The 24481-nt window shown below is 40.1% G+C and overlaps 1 protein-coding gene across 3 annotated transcripts in view; it reads right to left on the bottom strand.

Moving 5' to 3' along the window:
• The window catches only part of SGCD (sarcoglycan delta), a 564070-nt gene that overhangs the window by 359169 nt on the left and 180420 nt on the right, over positions 1-24481 (bottom strand). For all 3 annotated transcript variants that reach the window (XM_043597493.1, XM_043597502.1, XM_043597487.1), the window contains exon 2: positions 12934-13122. In XM_043597493.1, coding sequence (XP_043453428.1) covers positions 12934-13122 — 189 coding nt within the window. The remainder of the gene's footprint in view (positions 1-12933; positions 13123-24481) is intronic.

A 24481-nucleotide genomic window follows, 5' to 3' on the forward strand; every position in this document is an offset into this window, starting at 1 on the left:
CCTAAGGTGGAAAGAACTTTTAAAAGCATAAGGATGTTATGGGGATAGAATGAAGCTCTGTTTTCTTTTATTGTGTCCTTTGGAATATAGTAGGCATCTAAAAACACCTGTTGAAATAAAATGATGATTATGTCAACATGGTAATGATTTCATGGATCTCTTTACTATTAGTTTTTTGAGGAGGGAATTACACACGAGGAGCTCCATCACAGTTTCTGGTCGTACCAAGTACTTCATAAGTGGGTATTAAATGACTCATGTCCTTCCACAGTATTTTACACCAGGGGCTCAGTAGGCTGAGCATCTAACTCTTCATTTCAGTCAGGTCCTGATCCTAAGGTTGTGGGACTGAGCCCTGCATCAGGCTCTGAGCTGAGTTTGGAGCCTGTTTAAGGTTCCCTCTCTCTCTCCCTCTGCTCCTCTTGCCAACTCATGCTCGTGCTCGCTCTCTCTCTCTCTCCCTTTCTCTCTCTCTCTCTCTCTCTTTCTCCCCCCCCCCAAAACAAATAAATAAAATAAAATAAATAAAATAAAAGGCTGGGGTGCCTGGGTGGCTTGGGTAGTTAAGCATCTGACAGCAGCTCAGCTCATGATCTCACGGTTTGTGAGTTCGAGCCTGCTTTGGATTCTGTGTCTCCCCTTCTCTCTGATCCTCTCCCACTCACACTCTGTCTCTCTTTCTATTTCAAAAATAAATAAAAACATTTCTAAAAAAGGCTTAAACTGGTTCTAAATTTCACTCACTAACTCATTCTTTAACAATGAACAGAGCAGGGTGCGTGGGTGGCTCAGTAGGTTAAGCATCCAACTTCAGCTCTGGTCATGATCTTGCAGTTTGTGAGTTTGAGCCCCACGTTGAGCTCTGTGCTGACAGCTCAGAGCCGGAGCCTGCTTCGGATTCTGTGTCTCTTGCTCTCTCTGCCCCTCTCCCATTTGTGCTCTCTCTCAAAAATAAATGAACATTAAAATTTTTTAAATAATAAACACAGAGCATCTACTATTAGAAAATCAAGTTTTATGAGATGCTAAAGAGGCCTCAGTTTAACAAAGTTGATTGATAATTAAAACCTGGTCAAAATGTGTAATTTTATGTTTATAAGCATTCCAACCAAAAGGTTTCTCCATGAAATAGAAGGGCTATGCTCCTATCAAGAAATTTCTTTCTAGTGTAACTCCTTATTTATCAAAGCACCAAGTGGTTATTTACATGTGACTTAGTGAAGGCAAAAAAGTAACACACAAAAGCAACCAAAAATGATTCTTATACCACAAGAACCAGTTATGGAGTTAATATGACTCCCTAAAATATTCACGAATACAGGGGTGCCTGGGTGTCTCAGTGGGTCGAGCGTCTGACTCTTGATTTTGGCTCAGGTCATGATCCCAGTGCTAAGGGACAGACCCGTGTATTTGGCTCCACCTGCTTAGGATACTCTCTCTTTTCCTCCGCCCCTCTCCCTCACTCACGTGCTCTCTCTTTCTAAAATATATCTATATCTATATATAGACTTATATCGATCTATATAGATGTATAGATACATAGATATTTATGAGGATAAAACTGCTTGAGTAGTCAATGGCTGAACCATACCAAAGTAGTTTTAAAATGCCATTCCTTATCACTTGTAGCTACACACTAACCATCACTGCCATTAAACATTATACAACTAAATACATTACTAGCTAATGACACATCTACTTTTTTTTTGACAGCAAACATCACCAGACAAAGTGAAAAGCCAAGACTCTGAAGTCAGACACACCTGGATCCACAGGCTGCCCCTGCTACTCACTAGCTGATGAAGTCGGCAGGTTAAGCAAGCTGTATACGCTTTTGCTGCATCATATATAAAGGAGAGATAAGAGGACCTCCTCAAAGGGTCAGTGTGAAGAATAAGAGATAACAGAGTAGGCACTTCTCACTGTGCTCAATACAAGCTATGGTGTTTGCATGGTTATTGTCAGTTGTTGTGTGTGCTGTTATGACAAACTACTTTCCAAGGATGGCCACAACACAATCTGTACTGGTTTCCTGTGACTGTCATAACAAATTACCATAAAACCGATGGCTTAACACATTGAAAAAAATACTACCTCACAGTTCTAGAAGCTAGATGTCTGACACCAAGGTGTCAGCAGGGTTGTCCTTCCACTGGACGCCTAGAGGAGAATTCATTCTTTGACTTTTTCATCTTCCAGAGGCTATTGACGTCCCATGTGGGGGCATCATTCCAATCTCTGCCTCTGTGGTCGTACTGCCTGCTCCTCTTCTGTGTCAAATCTTCCTCTGCCTGCCTCTTATAAGGATATGTGTCACTGGATTTAGGGCCCAACTACGTAATACAGGATGATCTCCTCATATTAAGATCTTTAATTGAGATAAAGTCAAATATGGTAACATGTACAGGTTCCAGGGATTAAGCCAAGGGCATATCATCTGGGGGCCACCATTCAACCCACTACAATCTCCTGTCCGACATTCTTTTCTAGAACCTTGCAACTCCCCCATGGAAAGGTACCATCCGTATGCCCTTCCCTTGAATCTAAACAGGATTTTGTGTCTACCTTCACCAACAGACTAAATCACAAGTGATGCTACCCAACATCTGAGTCTAGGTCCTAACAGCAATACACACTCCCATCTTGTGTAAGGATGTGTAAAACACACATTCTGGAACCCAGCTGCCACATGGATTAAAAGCCCAAATTAGCTGATATGGTGGGCCGTGTACAGATTTTCTGGTTTGCTGAGGTCCAAGTTCACAGATGTGGCCACGCAGGAAGTAAATATACCTCTAGATAATTCCAGCTATAGCTCTTCAGCCAAGCCCAGCCTTTGAGTCCTCCCAACTCAGATGCCAGATATCAGGAAGCAGAGAGAATCCATTCCCCTTGACCCCCATTCAAATTGGAGATTGCAAAACAAAATTAATTCCTGCTATTACATTAAGCCATTGGGTTCGGGGGTGGTTTGTTGGGTAGCAAAAGATAATGAGACCAATTAAATAATCCAGTAAATCCATTCATTAAATAATTGAATGAATAAAAATTAAAAAAAAAATTTAAAGGCCCATGAGATATACTCCCTGACACTTAGCATCTTGGATTTTTATCTAAATATAGTGTGAGCACGCACACACAGACACACACACACACACACACACACACACACTTCTAAAGGAAAAAAAAAAGGTTAAATCTCTGTCTTTCTGAGTCAAAGAGTCGGAGGAAGCAGTCATTAATTATGGAAACTGTCTGGGGCACCTGAGCGGCTCAGTTGGTTAAGCCTCCAACTTCAGCTCAGGTCATGATCTTGAGAGGTTCATGGGTTTGAGCCCCACATCGGACTCTGTGCTGATAGCTCAGAGCCTGGAGCCTGCTTCAGATTCTGTGTCTCCCTCTCTCTCTCAACTTGTGTACGCGTGCGCGCTCTCTCTCTCCCTCTCTCTCCCTCTCCCTCTCCCTCTCTCTCAAAAATAAATAAACATTAAAAAATTTTTAAAAATATATAGAAACTATCTAAGGTCTGGAGGGATGACCTTGTATTTCATCTGGTCTGAACTGCATATTTTACAGATTGAGACAATAAGGTTCAGAAATGGTCCAGACCCTCCCCTCTCAACAGAGATTTTTGCCCAACAATGAGCCACCCTGATCTTCAAAACAAGATGAAAATCTATCATAGTCTTACTACCTTCCCAGTTAGGAGTACTGAAAGGAGGAGAGGGGACTGAGAGGAGGGGGGGGGGGTGGTGGAAAAGGACCAAGGATGTTTTAACCAGTTATTTGGAGCCATTTGCTCATCAGGTTATGAGACACTTTCTTCTCTTTCTGTTGAATTGAGTTTTATTTGTTCGCTTTTTTTCTACCCTACTCCCATGGCTCCAGGTCCTAAACATTGTCTAGGACACAGAAATAAAAAGCAAAAATTACTGTACAGAGAGAAATAAAAAACTTTTTTGTTCAAAGATCTGACCTATCCATGGGGTGCCTGGGTGGCGCAGTCGGTTAAGCGTCCGACTTCAGCCAGGTCACGATCTCGCGGTCCGTGAGTTCGAGCCCCGCGTCGGGCTCTGGGCTGATGGCTCAGAGCCTGGAGCCTGTTTCCGATTCTGTGTCTCCCTCTCTCTCTGCCCCTCCCCCGTTCATGCTCTGTCTCTCTCTGTCCCAAAAAAATAAATAAATAAACATTGAAAGATCTGACCTATCCAAAAGGCAGGTTAGTAGATTCTAGACCTGTTTTATAACAAAGAACTTCTGCAATGATGGCAATGTCTTCTATCTGCTCTGTTGATGAGAGTAGCTACTAGCCCGTGTAGCTGTTGCATATTTGTGATGTGACCCGTGTGACCAAGGAACTGAATTTTTTTTTAACGTTTATTTATTTTTGAGACAGAGAGACAGAGCATGAACGGGGGAGGGGCAGAGAGAGAGGGAAACACAGAATCTGAAACAGGCTCCAGGCTCTGAGCCATCAGCCCAGAGCCCGACGCGGGGCTCGAACTCACAGACCGCAAGATCATGACCTGAGCTGAAGTCGGCCACTTAACCGACTAAGCCACCCAGGCGCCCCACAAGTAACTGAATTTTTAATGCTATTTAATTTTAATTCCATATCAGACAGTACAGTTCTAGACAAAGCATTTACAAAACTACTCTGAGCTCAGAGTACCCTAATAATTCTCAGGCAACTCAAGTGCCCTGAAACCTCCTCGTAGTTACCATGTTTTCTTCTTCAGTCTGAATAGCCCCTGCCTATGGTGGAAGAGTCCTTCAATCAAGTTCTCTGTAGTAACATACTCCCTTGAGATTCAAAACTTCTCTCCTATGATTGCTTAGTGCCTCAGTGATAGTGAGCAGTGCTCTAAGATCTGGCCATAACTTCCAATTTTGAGAGTAATTCAGAGTTCTGAGTAACAGAACGGTAACAGCCACACGACCTATAAGATCTGAAACTCCATGTGTGAGCAGCTACGCGTGATGTATGAAGACAAAAATATTTCCAGGGCGATTGCAGACATTCTCAATTTTTCTCAATTCCAGAATCATTCACAACAAATTCTGAGTATATGAAAATAGTAGTAAGTGGCAAAGGTCATGGGTATTATCCTAGGCTAACATTACATAGTCCTTCGTTTGTAATTAGAGCTCAAGTTTCTCAGTCTGACCTCCTGAGAGTGTCTACGATTTGCACTGAGAGTCTCTACGATTTGCATTCTTTTGGACGTTTTGAGCATCGGCTTCCACTCTTTTCCTTCCCCACCCCATCTTTTGTCTCCAGGGGCCTGAGCTCTCAAAGCTGGAGCCCTAGTGTCTGAGGTTTCCCAACCAGGCTTAACACACCGCTTCCAGGCTGCCATCATGGGGTTCTCTGCTTTCAACATGACTCAGAAGTCCTTAGCCATCGTGTTACAGTCAACTTAAGAAGTTTCTCAGTATCTTCTAGCTTTAGCTGACTCCTTTATTGATACTCTGTTAAAATATTTGTAATTTTTAGAACACATGTTAATGTTTAGAACATGTTTTAGAACATGTTATGTTCTAAACATGTTATGTTTAGAACATAAATTTGTAACAAGCTTGGCTTATAGCATTTTGCAGCAGTCACAATGACTAAAATCATCCTCGAAGATTTTCATTCTTATAAAGGTATAAAACACAGCAGGCTTCAAAGCAAATAGGACATTATGGAGCCATATCCCAGGACTGATAGAACAGGTGACTTTTGTCTTTTGTTTTTCTGCTTCACAGTTTTCATGCTGCCTTAAAAAAAATAACATTTTGGCAACTTTCAGGCCAATGAATTTGAGCTAATGGATAAAAAGTGACCACAGGAGTCAAAGCACTGAGAGTCAGAAGCATGATATTTTCAATATAGAAACTGAAGTGGATGCTACTCACACACACGGTATATTCACTAACAGCAATAAACGAAAAGTCTAACTGAAGCCAATAATATCATTTTCTTTCATTTGCTGAGCAAATCTGTATATTAACTAGGATGACATCTCCTGCTTCAGTTCTGTTTCACACTCCATTATTACCCTTCTCTTTTCATGTAATTAAAATGTAGCAGGTAGCTGATACACAGGAGGGAGTGTCTGTATTAAAAATACCTTTTCATAATCAAATTCGAGTACTCATCTCATTTATGATCTGTCTACCTTAATAAATGAACTAATAGTTCATTTTAAAAGCCATATAAAGCTCTATTAACCCATCTTTACACATTTTAATTTAAAGTGACAGGCTATTCATGATTTTTTCCCATTCATTTATTCAATAAACATTTTAAAGACTATGTGCTAAGCACGGTGCTTAAACTTGTGGGCTCAAATATGAATAGTTTAAGGTTCCCGTCTTCTGGAACTCATAGCCTAGTAGGAGGGAGGGACAGGAAAATAAATAAGTACAGGACTGCATGTCCCCCCCCCCACCCCCCACTGCTTGACAGCAGGAAAGCACAATACAAAAGAAAGAGTCATCAGCTTAATAGGGGAAGATTCCAGAGAATAAAGGAGAAGAAAGAGAAAAGCTTAAAAGAGGCAATGTTTACAGAAGATCCAAGGTAGATAGGCTTTTTGAGTGTATTTCCGACCTAATGGGAGGGAATCCTGGCCAGGCTGCCGAAAGAGCTGAACTCTGAGAACTGCGTGACTTTGTGCTGCCAGGACACAGCTGATGGGGCATCTTACTGAGTCTCTAGGCATGCAAACACGTCACAATGCGATGTGCAGCATCTGCTGGGCCAATGCACTTCCCTCTCTGGGATTCCACCTGGGTAACAAGAGACTGGGGCAGGTACAGGCGGGAGCTGGAGGAAGGGCCATTTTAAAGGGAAGGCCAAGGGCAGATGTGTGCTTAAGTTGCAAAGAAGCAGAAAACGTGATGGCACAACCAAGGCAGAAGGAATCTGGCCTGCAAATAGCAACGAATGTCTCAGGGCAAGATGGATGTCATGTGACCCTGTAAAGCCAGAGGGTGGACATTCCCAGAGCAGGCTTGATTCCTGACAGCACTCTAGGTGTCTCTGCTGTGAGGTGCTCCCATCTAACCATGAGATTCCTCTCTCCTCCCGGGAGCATGTGTGTCCTCACTCCCCTCTACTTGAGTTAGTTTGACTAGGTCGCAGTTCCTTGAGCTTTCTCCAAACAGATGATATGTCGGCGCTCTGAGGTAAGGAACACACTGGCCGTTCTCTCTGGCTTTTACTGTTTTACAATGTGTCCAATTTACAAGTATTAGAATGCCTTCCTTTGACCCTCAGTGGATCTTTATCTTACTTTGGGGTAAATAAATCATGTTTTAGACATTGCACTGAACAAATTCAATTTGTCTTCATGAAAAATAGCACTTGGAAAATGGACAGTGTAGTGTCCTGATTAAGGGTATGGGCTCGAGAGCCAGACTCCCTGTGACCCAACTCCAGCTTCAGGGCTTACTGACAGCATGACCTTGGGGCAAGTTATCATACTTCTTGGACTCTCTGCTCCCCCACCTGTAAAACAGGGGAAAAGTGGTGCCAAACTCATAGGGTGTTTATGAAGATTATATGGGAAAAATATTAAGTTCTGAGTTTTTATTAAACAAATAGACATTTCATTTCTTATATAACCATGTACAAAATGGTTTGACTATTATCATTTTAATGAAGGAAAAGAGAAATATAAGTTAAGGTATCTATTAAACAAGGTATAGAAAACTACAATTTACTGAGGACCTACCATGTGACCTGCACTGACCAGGTACTGGACATCCAGTATCTTTGCATGTATCGGCACAAAGGCAATTTAAATTTGACAAGCACATACTGAAAGCTGACTGGGTACTGGAACCGGGTTGAGGTTACAAAGATAAATAGAACATAATCCCTGCTCCTGAGAAGTTCCCTGGCATAGTTAGGGCAATGCAGCTGGGTCAGGCAACCTCACTCTCCACTTTGGTTCCATCATCTGCAAAATGAGGAGGTCTGGTGAGGTGACTCCTAAGCTTTTATTTTGTCTAACAATGAATGATTTCATACTCAATTGTGCTAAGAGATCAGGCCATCTATTCATAATTCCCAAACCTTTTAAATTTTATCACTTACTAACCACTTCTGCTAAATGATATTTTAGATGATCAATACTGAGTATTTTGGGAGGTCTTCAGAGCCACATTATTTGGACTGGGTTGTTAGAATGTACTGGCAGTAGCAGCAGTCTTCTACAGAATGAGATCACACATGGTCAAGGCAAAATCCAAAAGACAAAACCATAGTGTTCTAACAGAAAGATACCTGTGGTCTTATAGATACCTACTTCAATGCATTCATTTCTATACTGAGTCTCGGGGGAGGGGGGGAAGTGATGTAGTTCATTGCCGACTAGGCATCTAGTTCCCTGACATTCATGTTAAGATTTTTTTATTATTATTTTTTATTATTATTATCTAAGTAGGCTCCATGCCCAACATGGAGTCCTAAGTGGGGCCCGAACTCACAACCCTGAGACCAAGACTTGAGCTGAGATCAAAAGTCCGATGCTTGACTGAGCCACCCAGGTGCTCTCCTACTTTTTAAAGTAATCATCTCTTCACCCAGTGTGGGGCTTGAACTTATAACCATGAGATCAAGAGTCCCCTGCTCCACCAACTGAGCCAGCCAGGATCCCCCTCATGCTAGAACTATTTGTGTTGCCCCACATTGGCTAACAGACCAGGTTCCAGAGGCAGACTGCTTGGATTCAAATCTTTACTGTGCCGCCTTAGACCTGTGTGATCACAGATCAAGCTACCACCTTGTGAAGTTGGTACCCTATTATCATCTATTCACAGAAGGGTTAAGTTAGGTAATACTTACAAATTACAACAGTACAGTGCCTGGCACAAAATAAGCCTTCAAAAAGTTATGATGTTGATGGTGATAGCAACCGCTACCATAACTTAACATGTGCCAAGCTCCATTCTAAATAGCTTGGACTCATCACCTCATGTATTATTCACAAGAATCCTATGAAGAGGTAGGTGCTCTTACTCCCAGGAAACTGCAGCACAGAAGGCCGAGGAACCTGACAAAGTACGAAACAGAAGCCAGATCTCTATCTAGAGCATCTCTCTCCGGAGTGTGTGAGCCCTTAACCACTCCACTATGATGTAGGGTCTCTTACGACTTTCTGTTGCCAATATCGAGCCTTTCTGTGGGCCAGAGGCTGCCATAAATGCTTAACACAAATGAACTCACTGAGTCTTCATGTCAACCTATGACACAGAAATCATTATTAAGTTTATATTAAATGTTTACATGAACACAACAAGGGGATAAATCAGAAGGTTGAGACAGTGGAGGGAGGGGGTCATAAGAGACAGTGCCAAGAGAAAGAAGATGAGGACTGAACATTCACAACTATCAGGGAACTACTTGGCACAGCAAACACCAATGGCTATCTCAGATGGGAGGGAAGTTTCTGGTTCAGATGAGAGAGGGTGGGCAACAAAGATAGTGCCCATTTTGCCAGCTTTAGAGTTTTGTTGAAGAGCCAGATCACTAGCGCAATTAGAAGGAGGAGGTTCATGAGAGACTCTTAAAAACTGAGAATAAACTGAGGGTTGATGGGGGATGGGAGGGAGGGGAGAGCGGGGGATGGGAGGGAGGGGAGAGCGGGTGATGAGCATTGAGGAGGGCACCTGTTGGGATGAGCACTGGGTGTTGTATGGAAACCAATTTGACAATAAATCTCATATTGAAAAAAAAAGAAGGAGGAGGTTCAGTGTAGTGGAAAGGGTTGGGCTTTGAAGGCAAACACTAGCTCTTTTACATCTTAGCTGTGTGTCTTCCAACATGTCACTTAACTTCTCTGAGCATTTTTTTTATTAAAATGGAGACAATACCTAATTTATAGTTGTTGTGAGAATTAAATGAGATATATATTTTAAGGGCCAAGCACAGTGACTAACAGAATGAACTAAAAGAATAAATGTGTATGGGGCGCCTGGGTGGCGCAGTCGGTTAAGCGTCCGACTTCAGCCAGGTCATGATCTCGCGGTCCGGGAGTTCGAGCCCCGCGTCAGGCTCTGGGCTGATGGCTCAGAGCCTGGAGCCTGTTTCCGATTCTGTGTCTCCCTCTCTCTCTGCCCCTGCCCCGTTCATGCTCTGTCTCTCTCTGTCCCAAAAATAAATAAACGTTGAAAAAAAATAAAAAAAAAAAAAGAATAAATGTGTAGTAAATAGTAGTTCCCTTGGGCAGCACAGTGTGGGATGAACTAGGATAGTTTGACTTATGGGTCACAGTATTGGTAAGCCATACACTCTTCCATGGAGGGGAAAACTGAGAATACAAGTGTAACCTTGCCCACCTGCCTTATAACGAACATCAGAATATTCTGCTAAGAGCATAGGAGAGCAAAACCACTTGTCTTCTGATTTACATCTGGGATCAAGAAAACTTGGTTAGATGTTTGTCCAGATTGCTCTAACGGAAGGGTTCTTGCAGCGTATATCCTTGGGGATGGCACAGAAGTCTGACTACAGAGTAAAATTCTGGATATCCAATCTTGGATAAATTGCCAAATCCTAGAAATACCTTCATATGACATCATTCTCTTGGTTCATTCTTACTCAGAAGGTTTGATTACACTGTCAACTTTCCCAAATTGCAAATTATTGAACATTTTAGATGTACAAAATAATCACTCTTTTCTGTTGATGATATTTTAAAATCCATGCATAAAATGCTTGACTCTTATCCCACTGATTCCCTTTGCTCTTTCACCCTACATTCTCCAATATAAAATTGGTTAATACCTTACTCTTTCTCACGATCTTCACTGTCAGTAAATTACTATTTGTGGAATAGAATTATAATTCTAAAAGAATAGGTTTTATACTGTGATTGATGGAAAAATATGCTTTTAACTTGCAGGGAAAGATCAATTTTCTGACACTTCAGCTCTATTTGCTCAAATGCATTACTATTATAAAGCACCAATTATGGCTAATAATGGCATTATTCTCAACTCAGTAAGTACTTGGTTTGGTAAAGCTTTAAGAACTCTCAACTTTGGCAATCAATTTAGTTAACTACAGGAAATAGCCTATTTCAAATAGATTATTACCTTACTGTCATATTGCTCCCCAAGCTCACATACAATCAAAGTGAATTGTCACTCAATATACATTTACATATACCTTTCCCTATTAAGCTTGCCAAATAAAGCACACTCTAGAAGCCATATGTGTATGATGCCAGTTTTAAAGATTTGAGTTCATATTTTCCACCACATTCACCCCAAAATCTTTCAGGTTCTATAAATTAACTTCATAAGAGATTAGGCAAAAAAACACAGAAATAGGGGGTTAGGGGGTACATGAGTTGCAGCTAGGTTCCAATGGGAAAGTAATCAATTCTTTCTTGCTCTTTGGACCCCCACCATCCAACTATCTCACCAGCCAGAACCTGAGAATGTTCCAGCATATCTTCCAACCCCTTGTCTCCTACATCCAACCAGTAGTTGAGGTATTTATTCAACACCATCTTTTAAATGTCTTTTCCATCTTTATTCTCCATTCTACTGGCCTAGCCTCAGTCTTATTTAACACTGCAAAACAAAAGTTTCTCCACTTTGTAAGTTCATGAATTACAAAATAAAAACATCACAGAACATGCACATCAACAAATAGCAATTGTGGTCACTTGGACTTAGGACCAAAGGGACCCTGGATACCTCTTAGAACCATAATCTCTAAAAAGATTCAGCACTCAGTCTTCTCAAAGGGAGTCTGTCTGGGAAGTACAGGCAAAAATTCTTATCTTGGGTAATGAGTGTAATAAGAAACAGAGAAATGGAGTTACAGGAGGATCCAGGGTTTTCCCAGGCAGCTATAGGAGCATCAGGCAGATGGAGAAAAGTAGCCCAAACAGAAGATACTTCCCCCGAAAAGGCAGGGAAGCATGCCTCTGCACTGTGTGTTAAGGATAAAAATAAACTTTATAATCCAGAAAAGGCAAAAATCCACTATCTTATTTGGGATTTTCACATGAAAATCTTACTGGTAACTTACTGTAATATGGTCAAATTGCTCTATACAATAGGACTTATTTTTATGGCCAATCTAATTATTTACCTTTGACATCACAAGAAAGGAAAGTAATCTCAAGGCAGCAGATTACTATCCACTATGCTTTCACTAAAAGTGAAAGTACTTACAATGCCAGAATCTCTAGGAAATCTAAAGGGGGAAAAAACCCACAGAATGACTCCAGAAATCATATTTCCAGGATTTTCTTTTCATTTGAACTTCAACAAGTAAATGTTCAATGTGCATAGTACCCTTAAGTACCTATAGCAAGAATTTCTTCAAAGAAGCATAAACACAATTTTTACTACAAAAAATGAAACATGGCTCTGCTCTCATTTCCATCCTGCTCTGGCAATGGCAAAGAGAATTGCCCTTCTAAAAATCAAGGAGAATCTCAATTAAACATAGTAATGAGCTACCCGGCATATACAGACCGTTAAAACTCTTAAATAATTCACAAAGCCTCATTTTACTCAGATATTTCTACCCTCCACTTCACAAAATCTTTCATAATCACTACTAAAATTTGGGAAAACTTAGTACTTTGAATTTTTCCCATATTTCTTCCTGCATTATTTACTCAGAGGGCTTAGAAACTACAGGATACACAGACATGGTTATCAAAATGAAGGGAAACCATATGAGAGACTGTAAAGGAGGGAAATGCCTCCAAATTGAATTACCAGCCTTTGGGAACTAGAGATGAGATAGAGGTGGATCCCCAAAAGTAATGTGAACAGAAATACTTTTAACCAAATGCCAGGCTACAAGATCTTTTGAATCCTACTACCACTACTTTTCCACATTCCTTTTTCTTTGTCCACACGTTCCCTTCCCTTCCCCCAAGAAGGGCTGAAGAAACATGTGTTTTTACTTACAATTGTGAAGTTCATGACTTTGAGAATCCAGATGGTCATGGCCAAGTTCACCAGTATTAAAATCATCAGGAGTAGGACAAAGAAATACAGGCATCTTTTCCGCCAGCCATAAATGCCCACCTTGTATACTTGTGGCCCCTCAGAGCTGGGCATGGAGCTCCGGTGGTGTGTGTACTGTTCCTGAGGCATCTGAAATAGACAAGGCAAGAGAGACGCACTCATGTTAAACTGCTGAGAGGAAGAAAAAAAAAAAAAAAGAAAGAAAAAAATCAACTGATGAAGAGATATGGCTGGCTGCCGTCTGTACGTTTCCATCCTCCTGACAACTCCAAAAGTCAGTTTCCCCTGGACAAAAGTATCTCCTCTGGACACTGTGTTAGTCCCCTCATTTTACACAGTCATCTTGCATGATGTATAAACCGAGACATCCACAGGTGCGCATACCCTGGGAGGAAGAGACCCTTAGGAAGCCATTTTCCAAATGATTCTTAGAATTCCAACCTCTTTGTGAGGGAGATGCTCAACCGCCTACCAAAGTCCTGAGGGCAAAATTTAGAATTTGTCTGAGAAAATAAATGAACCCCAACAGTTCATCGCGGTGGTATAATAAATGCTATTCAACTAATTTATTTGGTGTGTGTGTGGGGGGTGCTAAATGATCTCAAATGCAGTCATTCTGTACTGACAAAAAGTCGGGGAAAAGTAACAATTTTTATCTTCTCCCTATTTCAGAGTTCAAAGTGATGCTGATGGGCATAGATTAAGCCCCACCGGACTCAGAAATCTTCAAATGGTAGCTGGTGCTTAAATGCCTCCCTTAACAGTAACCTCATTACATGATGAATTAGTCCTTAGGAGTTACAGGATTCCAATTGTGATCAATCAATTCACTTATTTAATAAACATTAAAGAGGCTCAAAGTCAAGGAAGGTGTGAAAATGCCTTCCAGGAGCTTGCAGGTTAATGGGAGGAAAGAACTCATTAAGTAGTGATTACAGCACAGTGAGATAAGTTAGAAAAATATTTGTCAAAGTTAAGTAATATATTAATCCTCCTTAAAGTAAGGAAGCTTTCCTTAAACTCTGCTGTTGACATGAAAGATCTTTCTCCTACCACTACTGCTTAAGTATCAACACAAATCTAAGTAAACTTACTTCAATAAAATTCTAAAACCAAAACTGAATTTAAAATTAAATACGAACAAATCAACCAATGTGTGTCAATCAAAATGGACAATAACTGACTTCTACAAAGGTTGATGATTTCCTAAAACTAAGTGACATAATGTGGTACCAAGGACTTTAACACAGCATCTTCTCAGTCTATCATCCCTATTCTGCCATGAGCCATGTGACAAAATGGCCCCTACTGCTTTTCTCTATTCAAATACTTGCACAACATTTCTTTTGGGATTTTTTACTTCATTTGCCCTTCACGTAAGCATACTCCATTCCCTAAGAATAAAGCTTGCCTCTTTTTATTTTCATCTTGGTCAAGATCAATGAAATGTGTTGTGTGCAGTACCAAAGTGACCATGGTGCCAAACAAAACGTGGGCTCTGAAATCACATCGTTGGTTATTAATTCATCTTCCAGATGGGCTGGAATATGATTACTTTATAGTTTTTAGATAATCATTAAAATGTACACATAAAATCTAAAAATCCCCTTGAGAACTCAAGGCCTTTAAACATCACTGGTATTCTGAAAAGCCTAGTGAATTCTTATTTATGATCAACGGAAATGCTCAATGAAGTCCTACATGGCATCTGTCTTGTTTTGGACACTATCCTAGCGCCAAAATCAGGTCCTAATATAAATATTTATTTAAATATATGTGAATGGAATGAATGAGTGAAAAAACAAATACATAAATGACAAATGAATGATTTCCCATCTAATATGAAATCCTCTGCCATCTGGGAGTGTATAGAAGCTTAAGTCCAACACCACAGGAAAATTAATTTTTAGTATCCCTGCACATTTTCACTTAGGCTTCCAAAGCACTGGGTTCCCAACCAAGCAGTGAAATTTACGCTACAAGAGGATCTCCATTTCGTAACTCAGCTCCTTATAATTCTATAGATCAGGGCTGTATTGTAACAACATAGAAATGCAACAAAGTCATTTCTCGCTAACTTTTTTACACACCAAGATCCCTTAGAAGGAGAAAGAATGTTTTATAAGTTTGAAGGAAATTACGCCTTTATTTCCTATTAAAACATATTCTATAAATTAAAGAAATGATCACATAATTGTAAAATCGTATCTGCAAGGTCCTTTAACTCCAATGAACTAATTTTATGAATGAGCTGATTTAAGCCTAGAGCTGACCAACTTGTGCAGGAATATAGGGCTTATAGCAGGGCAAGGACAAGAATAACTGTACTAGACTCTAGTAGGTATGATGAACAATGAGAAATAAGAGTACAGAAGCTAGACATATTGCCACCACACCAGCTGCTTTTTCTTTGACATTTGCCACAACCAATGTGGGAATTACATAATTTAGCTATAAAGTGGAAACAACATGTTCAATAAATATTTAGAAGACTCTAGAGATACGGATATCACACTTGTGACTTTTTTTTTCATACAAAGATTGTTATACCTTGACGAAATGCAGGGACTGTCTCTATTAGGGTTTCTCAATCCTGGATACATATCAGATAGCTATGGAGGCTTTAAAAACACCTATTAAATAATAGGTGTCTATTAAATAATAATCACAAAGGTAGGACTCAGGCATCAGCATTTTTAAAGTGTCCCATGTAATTTGGTATAGACAAGGTTGCATACCACTTGTCCAGAATAATCCTCCCTCAGCCTTGACTATGCATCAGGCTCAAAAACAAACTTTTAACAAATACAAGTTCTGAGCTCTATGATGGAGTTATAATTACTAAAAAAAAAATAAATAAATAAAATAAATTAATTAAATTAATTAATTAAAAAAACCTCCATAGGTTGTTCCAAGCATTTGGGACTACTTCTCTAAAAACTGGCCTTCAATATATTTTTTAATAGTATGACCACTGCAAGAGAAAAAGATTGCAACAAATTCTAGAATACGCAACAGCAAAAAAGCAGAGCTTCTCTGAGGGCTTGGCAGGACTCTTGCGCTCCTAGGGACCACTGGTATTGACCACCATGTTTACTGACTAGCTGAGGAGCTTGAAGCCAGGAAGGAGAAGTAGTTCTCTTTCAAGTCACACAACAAATTAAAGGCTGAGTGGGGATCAGAATTCGGACCCCTCGTGAACGATGTAGTGGCCTATTCTGTATGTAATGAGGGCTCTTAAATCTCTACCACACCAACTGCCTACTTAAATAAGCCACGTAAAACAGAATACTCCAGTCTGCAACTCAGATGGTAAGGGAAGAAGGAAAGAACAGGGAAGGGAGTGAGCAATTTTGTATGAATGGTTACAACAGGAAGCGAAGCCAACCAAACATAAGGAAATGCATACATCTGTTACCAATAATCCTGCCGAGAAAGGGAAAATTTAGATATGCTGAGTACACTAATTTTTCTAGTCAAAAACTGAAACATGTTGAGATGATAAAAATATAAAAAGAAAGATAGTCTCCAATCTGTGTTTCTTCTTGATCCTCCCCAGTAGAAATCCTTCCAGGGAATCAAGTTTCAAGTCCTCTCTTGTCCAGGTTCCTTTCATGACTCTGGGAGGGACCCTAGTAATACATTAATAGCACCATACAATTTTTGTCAAATGGGCTAAAGTTAAGATGTTTTAATTACAACTAGTTAAGACTGCGTATTTTTCAAATTCCCTTTATGTTGGGTGGCTTTGGAGGATTTACATTAAGTTTGGAGGTCCAATTAACAGGAAGGTGAATTGGGGGTTCATATAGTTTGGGTACAGTAATAAGTATTTACATCATTTGCAGACAATTCCTTGTAGAGGGCACATTATTTCTAGTCTTCCTCATGTAGCAATGTCTTCCAGAAATTCTTCTTCGACCCTTGGTGCCAACTCACCGAGTATGGTGTCATGAAGATAAAGAACCCAAGTGCACCTTGTGATGTAAACGTATCCTGTGATGGCCAGCACCAGAAATATCTGGGTAGTAAAGAGCCAGATGCCAGCTGGACTTTTTTTTTCAATCATTAGATATGTAAAATTTCAAGTGAGATCCAATTCTCACTGACACTTAGTCAAAACAGAAATTCTCTCTTGACAAGAATATATCCAATTCAGCATATAAAATTATAGGTGCTCCATACAGTTTTTATTTTTTATGGGAATCATGGAAAATAGAATGAACCAGAATTCTTACGTTTGCAGGTTATGTGCACTGTTTGTAAAGTTGCATGCTTTACACATCACCATCAGCAGTAATAAAATCTCAGTTCTGTTGAAATTGCCATAGGAAGCAATGATCTTTCTATTGTCTATACAAGAAAGTGATAGTGCTAAACAGCTGTCATATGAAGAGGCGATCTATGGCTATGCAACCAAAAAGTATGGAAAAAGTATGTCAGTTAATTATTAACAATATCATTTTTCTGGATTTTATGATAGGTCTTTTAAAAATTAATGATTTCTTTCTTTTTTTTTAATTTTTTTTTCAACGTTTATTTATTTTTGGGACAGAGAGAGACAGAGCATGAACGGGGGAGGGTCAGAGAGAGGGAGACACAGAATCGGAAACAGGCTCCAGGCTCTGAGCCATCAGCCCAGAGCCTGACGCGGGGCTCGAACTCCCAGACCACGAGATTGTGACCTGGCTGAAGTCGGACGCTTAACCGACTGCGCCACTGAGGCACCCCTAAAAATTAATGATTTCTTTTCTCACCCTAAACATATTCATGTTTTTAATTTGTTTGTATTTATAATTTTTTAAGTTTATTTTTCCCATTAAAACATCCCCCCAAATTATTTAGGCTTCAGGCCTCACAAAACCTGGATCCTCCCCTAGCCCCTGCCATAAAGGACCCTAGGCATACGGCAAGCCCTCAGTGGGACACCACTGTGGGACATCACTGCTTAGCTGAACACATTGCAAGGTACTGTTATCAGTCTTCCATTAGGAGTGACTTTTGGACTTCGCAGTGGATAAGAACCACTCCAGGGTAATTGATTAAATGCACATTCCTAGGTGCATTTATGCCCTAATTCAGTAGGGCATCTCAGGAACCTGTGTTTATTAACAAGCACCAAATGATTTTGATAGATGTGGCTCAGAGACCATGCTTTGAGAACGTGAATTTAGATCTAACATAGAGATACATCTCTGGCCCAGTCATTGGCTCACCCATTTTCCTCCCGTGTCTATATAGAGTATATATAAATATACATATATAAATATGAAGGCTGGCAGAGTAAAAAATATATATATACATATATGTGTATGTATATGTATGTGTGTGTGTGTGTGTGTGTGTGTATAGACAGAGAGAGAGGGAGGGAGAGGGAGAGGGAGAGAGAAAGAGTCATATTTTTTTTACTGTGTCATCCTTCACATTTTCACTGCTTTCCTACACTGGTGCTTCCATTTCCACCATCCTCTTTCAGCAGGATACTGAATATTATGCTCTTTACAACCTTTGGTGTCTTGGTTTTTAAACATGCAGGTATCTTTTCTGCCATGAGAAAGAAATCTCAGCTTACATGCATCTATATCTATTGTACTGCGCATGTGAATTTTAAAAAAGGGGTCCCTCTATCCCAATACTGTCTTCTTGAGAATCATAAGACTAGGACCTTCCATCAGTCTTTGGGAACCTCTTTAATTGTTACACAGCATATTTTACAGTGATGTGTGTAATCTCTCTGAATATATCCTAAATGCTTTTAAGTATGTAAAACTTTGAACTCCAGGAGCAACTAAACAACGGTATGTTTATGTGTGTATGTAATTATATAAAATATGTGTGTGTACATGTGCGTACATGCATACATTTATTCAATGAATAAAAATGAAGCCAAAACAACATAACCAATGCACATCCTCCAGTAACACAAATCTATCAGATCACTAGTAAAAGAAAGTAAATTTACACAGTTTGACTCCCTTGCCAAATACACATGTGATTATACTGATGTCAAAAGTAGGCTTAGATCTAAAGCATTATTCTATTCCTTTATGAGCCCATTTTCAGTGTTCATTTGTTTATAAACAAATACAGTTGACTTATAGATCATCTATGCCTTGCACACAAAATGCAAGGGAATTGTATTTCTCATAGAATGAATACAGTGGAACTTACTGTTGTTTTGCCCTTAGATAGGAAGGAACTACAGTCAAGGTAATACCATAATATAATAACCAAATATCATCATGGGTTAATTAAGTAGCTGCTACATATAATAGATGCTGAGTTTCCAAAAAAGGTCATTTTGGATGCACATATTACTAAAGCATGGTTTTGAAAGCTGCAGTCTCATGGTCTCACACATTCAAACATTCTTACCTGGGATCACGTAACACGAGAGAATCAAGGCCTGATCCTAATTTGTCAGCCTTCAGGACAGTATCCTTCCACAAGACCTCTTCTTAGGGTGTATAGCCCTATTTGTTTCCCTGTTGCCATTGCAGCCATCACCAATAGCTTAGTGACTTTCTGATAGCCATGAAGCTTTTCTGAATGGACTCACAAATGCCCAACACCAGTCATAGGAGCCACTGGAGGATTTGTACAAATCCCAAGTTTATGGTGAAGTCATTACAAAGACCTTTAAGCCAGGCCAGACTAGCTGGCCCCTGAAGCCTGTAGCTATTGCTCCTGAGGAAGCTGAATTATATATTCAGCTTAAGGTCACCAACACTAAGCTTCAGAGTGATGAGCCCCACTTCTTTGACAAACCTTTGACATCCTAACACAGAAAGATGATCATACTCAAGTGATCATACATTTCATACATGTTGACTTCCCTTCCTCAATCCAATTGACACCAAATAGCTACTAGCCAATCTCAAACTGCCCCAGTTCTTAGATTTCATCAGTTGCTATAAGGTGGATGGAAGGTCCTGGGGCAGAACCCCATACAGCTGGCATACTTTGTGAGGCTGAGTACATATTTGAATCTAATACTGCTGTAAGTCCTCATTTGTCTGCGCTCAGTGTTTTTATTTCCACAGAGATCTTCTTCAGGAGAAGAACAAATGTTGTCCTTTTGTCTCCCCAAATAAAAGAGATACCTAGAGAATAGTTAGAGCATCTGCATTATCATTCTGCTATGGAGGAATGCATTATGTTTTGAGAGCTGGTTTTAAAATAACTAGTAAACTTTCTAAAGACACATATAAGGCCACCAAGTTTCCTGATGATTTTTCTTTTGGGCCTGTAAAATTTTAGACTATGATCTGCTCTGCTAACAAGGTAGAGTTGAGAACAAGGAGGTACTGGCATGCATTTCACTCCTGCTTGCCAGACTCTTCTGCCCACTAGGCTTTATAAATATCTTGTTCCATAAGGGAATTTATAGGGATGCCAATGAGTGCAAGTCTGTAAAGTTACGCATAAGAGGGAAGAAACATGGCAGAGCACAGACCTGGCCTTCAAAGGGAATTCCCCATCACAATCTATTTTTTCAGCAAGAAAAAATATTTTGGCCACTAAGTTCCAAGTACCACAGCAGGTCCTAGAGATACGTAGGTCTTCAAATGAAGGAGGAGGATCGTATTTCTGCTTTCTTCAAGCTTGTACTTTCATGGGAGAGATGGACAATACTCTTGCCAACAGATTAAGCCATTAGATCTAAGTTAGGTGTTAAGAAGGAAATGAAGAGGGTTCCTTAGGAGAGGATGGAGAGTGATCCACTCTGATCATGGAAGGCCATTCTGACAAAGGGACAATTAAAAAGGAGAACACATTTTTCAGCAGAAGACACAGCAAGCATTCTGGCCATAACAGCCTGTTTAAATTAAGCAGGGTTGGTGGCAAAGCTGGTGCTGAATGAGCTCAGTGGACAGACTAGTTTGCAGACAGATACTCTGGCCCACCTGGACACCTTGTAAATTATGAAAAGGAATAATGACTTAAAATGGCCCAATGAATAACTACCATCTTATTTAGAAATAAGACCAATAAGACAACTCACGGGAGCTAGGGTTTGTTGATAATGATGCTGCATGTTAATATCTCCAGTACATTTACAAGTAAACATGAATCACATCACTGTGTACGAATCTAACCAGTTTATGTAAATAGCAGGACTGCATTCCCCCACAGCTGCATCACAGTGTCTAGGGTTTGTGTGAAATCACAGTCATTTTGGATTATCTTGGCACGAAAATAGTTTTCCATTAGCCATGTTAATTTTGAGGTCTCTGATTTCAAACTATCTGCTTTCCAGGCTTGTTTTCCATCAGCCATCCAGATAGCCCATTAGTCTTGGTTTGTTAATATTTGGCACAATTTAGACAATTGTAACAAACTCATCACTTTCGGTTGTGATTTAACAATCAGCACTTTTTTTTCTTATAAAAATTCATCTGTAAGAACAAATGCTTGTTTATGTGAAACAGTCTAAGAATGGCATCTTCCGTTTAAACACGTATGTGGATTAATTTAAAAGTTAGGTATTCCACAGTTTAGTTTTCTAAGAATTGGAATATGTAAGTGTTGAACAATTTTTACTGAAAAATCTAGACGAGTGCATGTATTTAAAAAAAGCTTAAGAGTACACATTTAAAACCTTTTTTGTTGTTGTTCACACTTCCAGTTTCCCTCCACAGAAGTGACTATTACTAGTTTTTTTTATCTTTATAGAAATGTTGAATAAATATGCAAGCTTTATTCAATATGTACACACACGTTTAAATTTTCCCTTTTTACACAAAGAATGGCATATTTAAGGCTCTTTATTGTTCTGAATCTAACTTGGTTAGATTCTGAATCCAACTTAATATAGCCAAGGGATAGTCCCATGAAAATATACATAAATTTGTATTTTTTAAGTTAAACAGTTTGAAATTATATGGATACATGATATTTTACCTAGCCAACATGTTAGTTATGAGCATTGAGGTTGTTTCCAATAATTTTCTGTTACCAAGGCTTATTTTAACAAATAAGTACTTATCAGGGATTCTCATGACATTAGCAGTAAAAAGATGCCCTGTTTCTTGGACCTTCCATTCTACTGGGGAAAACAATCAACAGATAAACAAACCAAAATGAAATTTTAAACTTATCCTTGAGAAGAAGGCTTAGGAAGAAAAAAAGAAAGAAAGAAAAAAAGAAAGAAAGAAAGAAAGAAAGAAAGAAAGAAAGAAAGAAAAGAAAAGAAACAAAGAAAAGAAAGCAAGCAAGCAAGCAAGCAGGAGGAAAGGATAATGAGCGGGAGCCTCTTGTCTCAAGGATGGTCAGGAAGAAACTCTATAGTGGAAAGATTTGTGACAAAAGCATCAAGTGAGAGAGCAAAGCATGAAGACATCTGGGGGAAGCACTCTGGTCAGAGGAAACAGTATAAGCACATGCAAAGGCACTGAGGTGGGAATTCAATGGGCAAGTTTGAAGGACAGCGTGGCTAGACCAGAGCGAAGAAGAGGGAAAGTGTTTGAGAATCAATTTGGGAGTGCAGGCAGAGGGGTGCACACTGGGTCTTATAAGCCACTGTGAAAATCCTAAGGAGGGTACTGATTATGCTGTTAACTATCTGAGAACCGAGGCATCAGAGGAAGAGGGTCCGATTTTCGCTTCGGGATCTGTAAGGAAGAGAGTACTACAACAAGAATGCAGATAGAGAAACCAGGCACCTGTGATTACTGCTATTGCTCAGGGGCTGGTGGGGGCAGTAGCCCAGACTGGAGCAGCGGTGAGAGAGAAGTTGGTGAGGTACAACTGTATTTCAAGTCTTTTTGGAAAGTAGAGCTAACAGCATTCGCTGCTGCCAGAGACACAGGGTGAGGGTAAGAAAAGGAGAGGAGCTGGGGAATGCCAAGGGTCTGGTGTGAGCAGCTGGGTGAAGGTTGGTACCATTCGTCATGATGGGGAACACTAGGAGAATAGTGGGCTCGCCGGCAGGTGGTGGATGGAGTGTACAGAGGGGAGAGAGAGAGGTCAAGTTGATTCTGAAATGCATAGAAGAATCCATGGGGGTGGAGTCCCAAAGGCACTTTGAAAGGAGTCTGGAATTCAGGGGAAAGACTGGGCTTAGAGATTAAATATTCAAGTCTCCTGTATATGAATGTTATTTAAAGCCCCAGTAACGTAGCATGCATGTTTCATCTATGTCCAAATGTGCCTCAGAGAAGTCCTGAGAAATTGAATTGCTAGGTCAAGCTGCGTATGTGTGGGGAGTGGGGTGGAGGGGAGGGGACAGTGTTTCTTATAGATATTACCAAAGTTCTCTTCCAATGTATAATACGCCTTATACTTACATTCAAAAGGTTTATTTCTGATCAACTGGAAGATATTTCAGTATAATTGCGACCATTACTTCTCACCATCTCTGAGAGTTAGAAGTATGAAGTGCCAGCTGAGGTAGTTTTAAATGGAAATATATTTTTGAAACACACACACATATTTGTACTAGGGACCATTAGATACATGAGCTAATACATTCTTGGCAATACCCTGGAAGGTGAATATTATTAAAATCATTTCATAAATTAAGATTCTGAGGTACTACGGAGTGAAGGAAAGTCTTCAAGGACAGCTCTAATTAGTATGCTGGTTAGGGTCTGGACTCAGAGTGAGGCCCAGTGTTCTTTCCACCACATATGGAATGTGGCAAAGACTTGCCTTTCCCTGAATGTAACATGAGGTGTTTAGAATTACCATCCTTGTGTACTCAGTGCCGCATGCGCTTAAAATGGTGTAAGCACGGCCACCGCCTGACAAGTCTGTGTTTTCCTTCAGATCCTCCCAAGCTACTGTTCTGGGCATTTGGAATACATCAGTGAGCTGAAACACAGATGCCTAATCTCATGGCAGTGGTGAGAGGCAGTGAAGGGGGAGACAGATAACAAATATGAAACCAAAGTATATTACACTTATGTTACAGGGGACAAGTACTAGGGGTAAAGGACTCCCCCTGATTAAAAGACAGGAAAAGGGGGATCAGAAGTATGGGGGTTGGGGGAATCAGAGCAGGTTCGATTCTTAAAAGCATGGGAAGGGTTAAACTCATGGAGAAGGTAATATCTTAAGAGACTTGAAGGAATCTGGAGAGTCACTGAAGCTTTGGCTGTGTATAAAACGTGGACATCATTGTAACGTGGTTCTTGATGCTCCAAAGTGATGACTAAAAGAGAACGTGTAAACACCCTTAAAGAGGAAAGATAATTTCAAACACCTGACCACAATTTTAATCGTATCATTTTCACATGTGCACTTGGCATGCATCTACCCATCAGAGCCTCACCTATGGTCAGATTTTGTTTTTAAAGAATGTGACTTTTTAATGTTTATGTGAACAGTGAGGGAGGGGCAGAAGAGAGGGAGACAGAGGATCCAAAGCAGGCTCCGCGCTGACAGCATAGAGGCAGATGCAGGGCCTGAACTCACAAACCACAAGATATAACCTGAGCTGAAGTTGGATGCTTAATCTACTGAGCCACTCAGGCGCCCCCATGGC

This window comes from Prionailurus bengalensis, chromosome A1 (assembly GCF_016509475.1).
Source record: "Prionailurus bengalensis isolate Pbe53 chromosome A1, Fcat_Pben_1.1_paternal_pri, whole genome shotgun sequence".
In the NCBI taxonomy this organism is placed as follows: domain Eukaryota; kingdom Metazoa; phylum Chordata; class Mammalia; order Carnivora; family Felidae; genus Prionailurus; species Prionailurus bengalensis.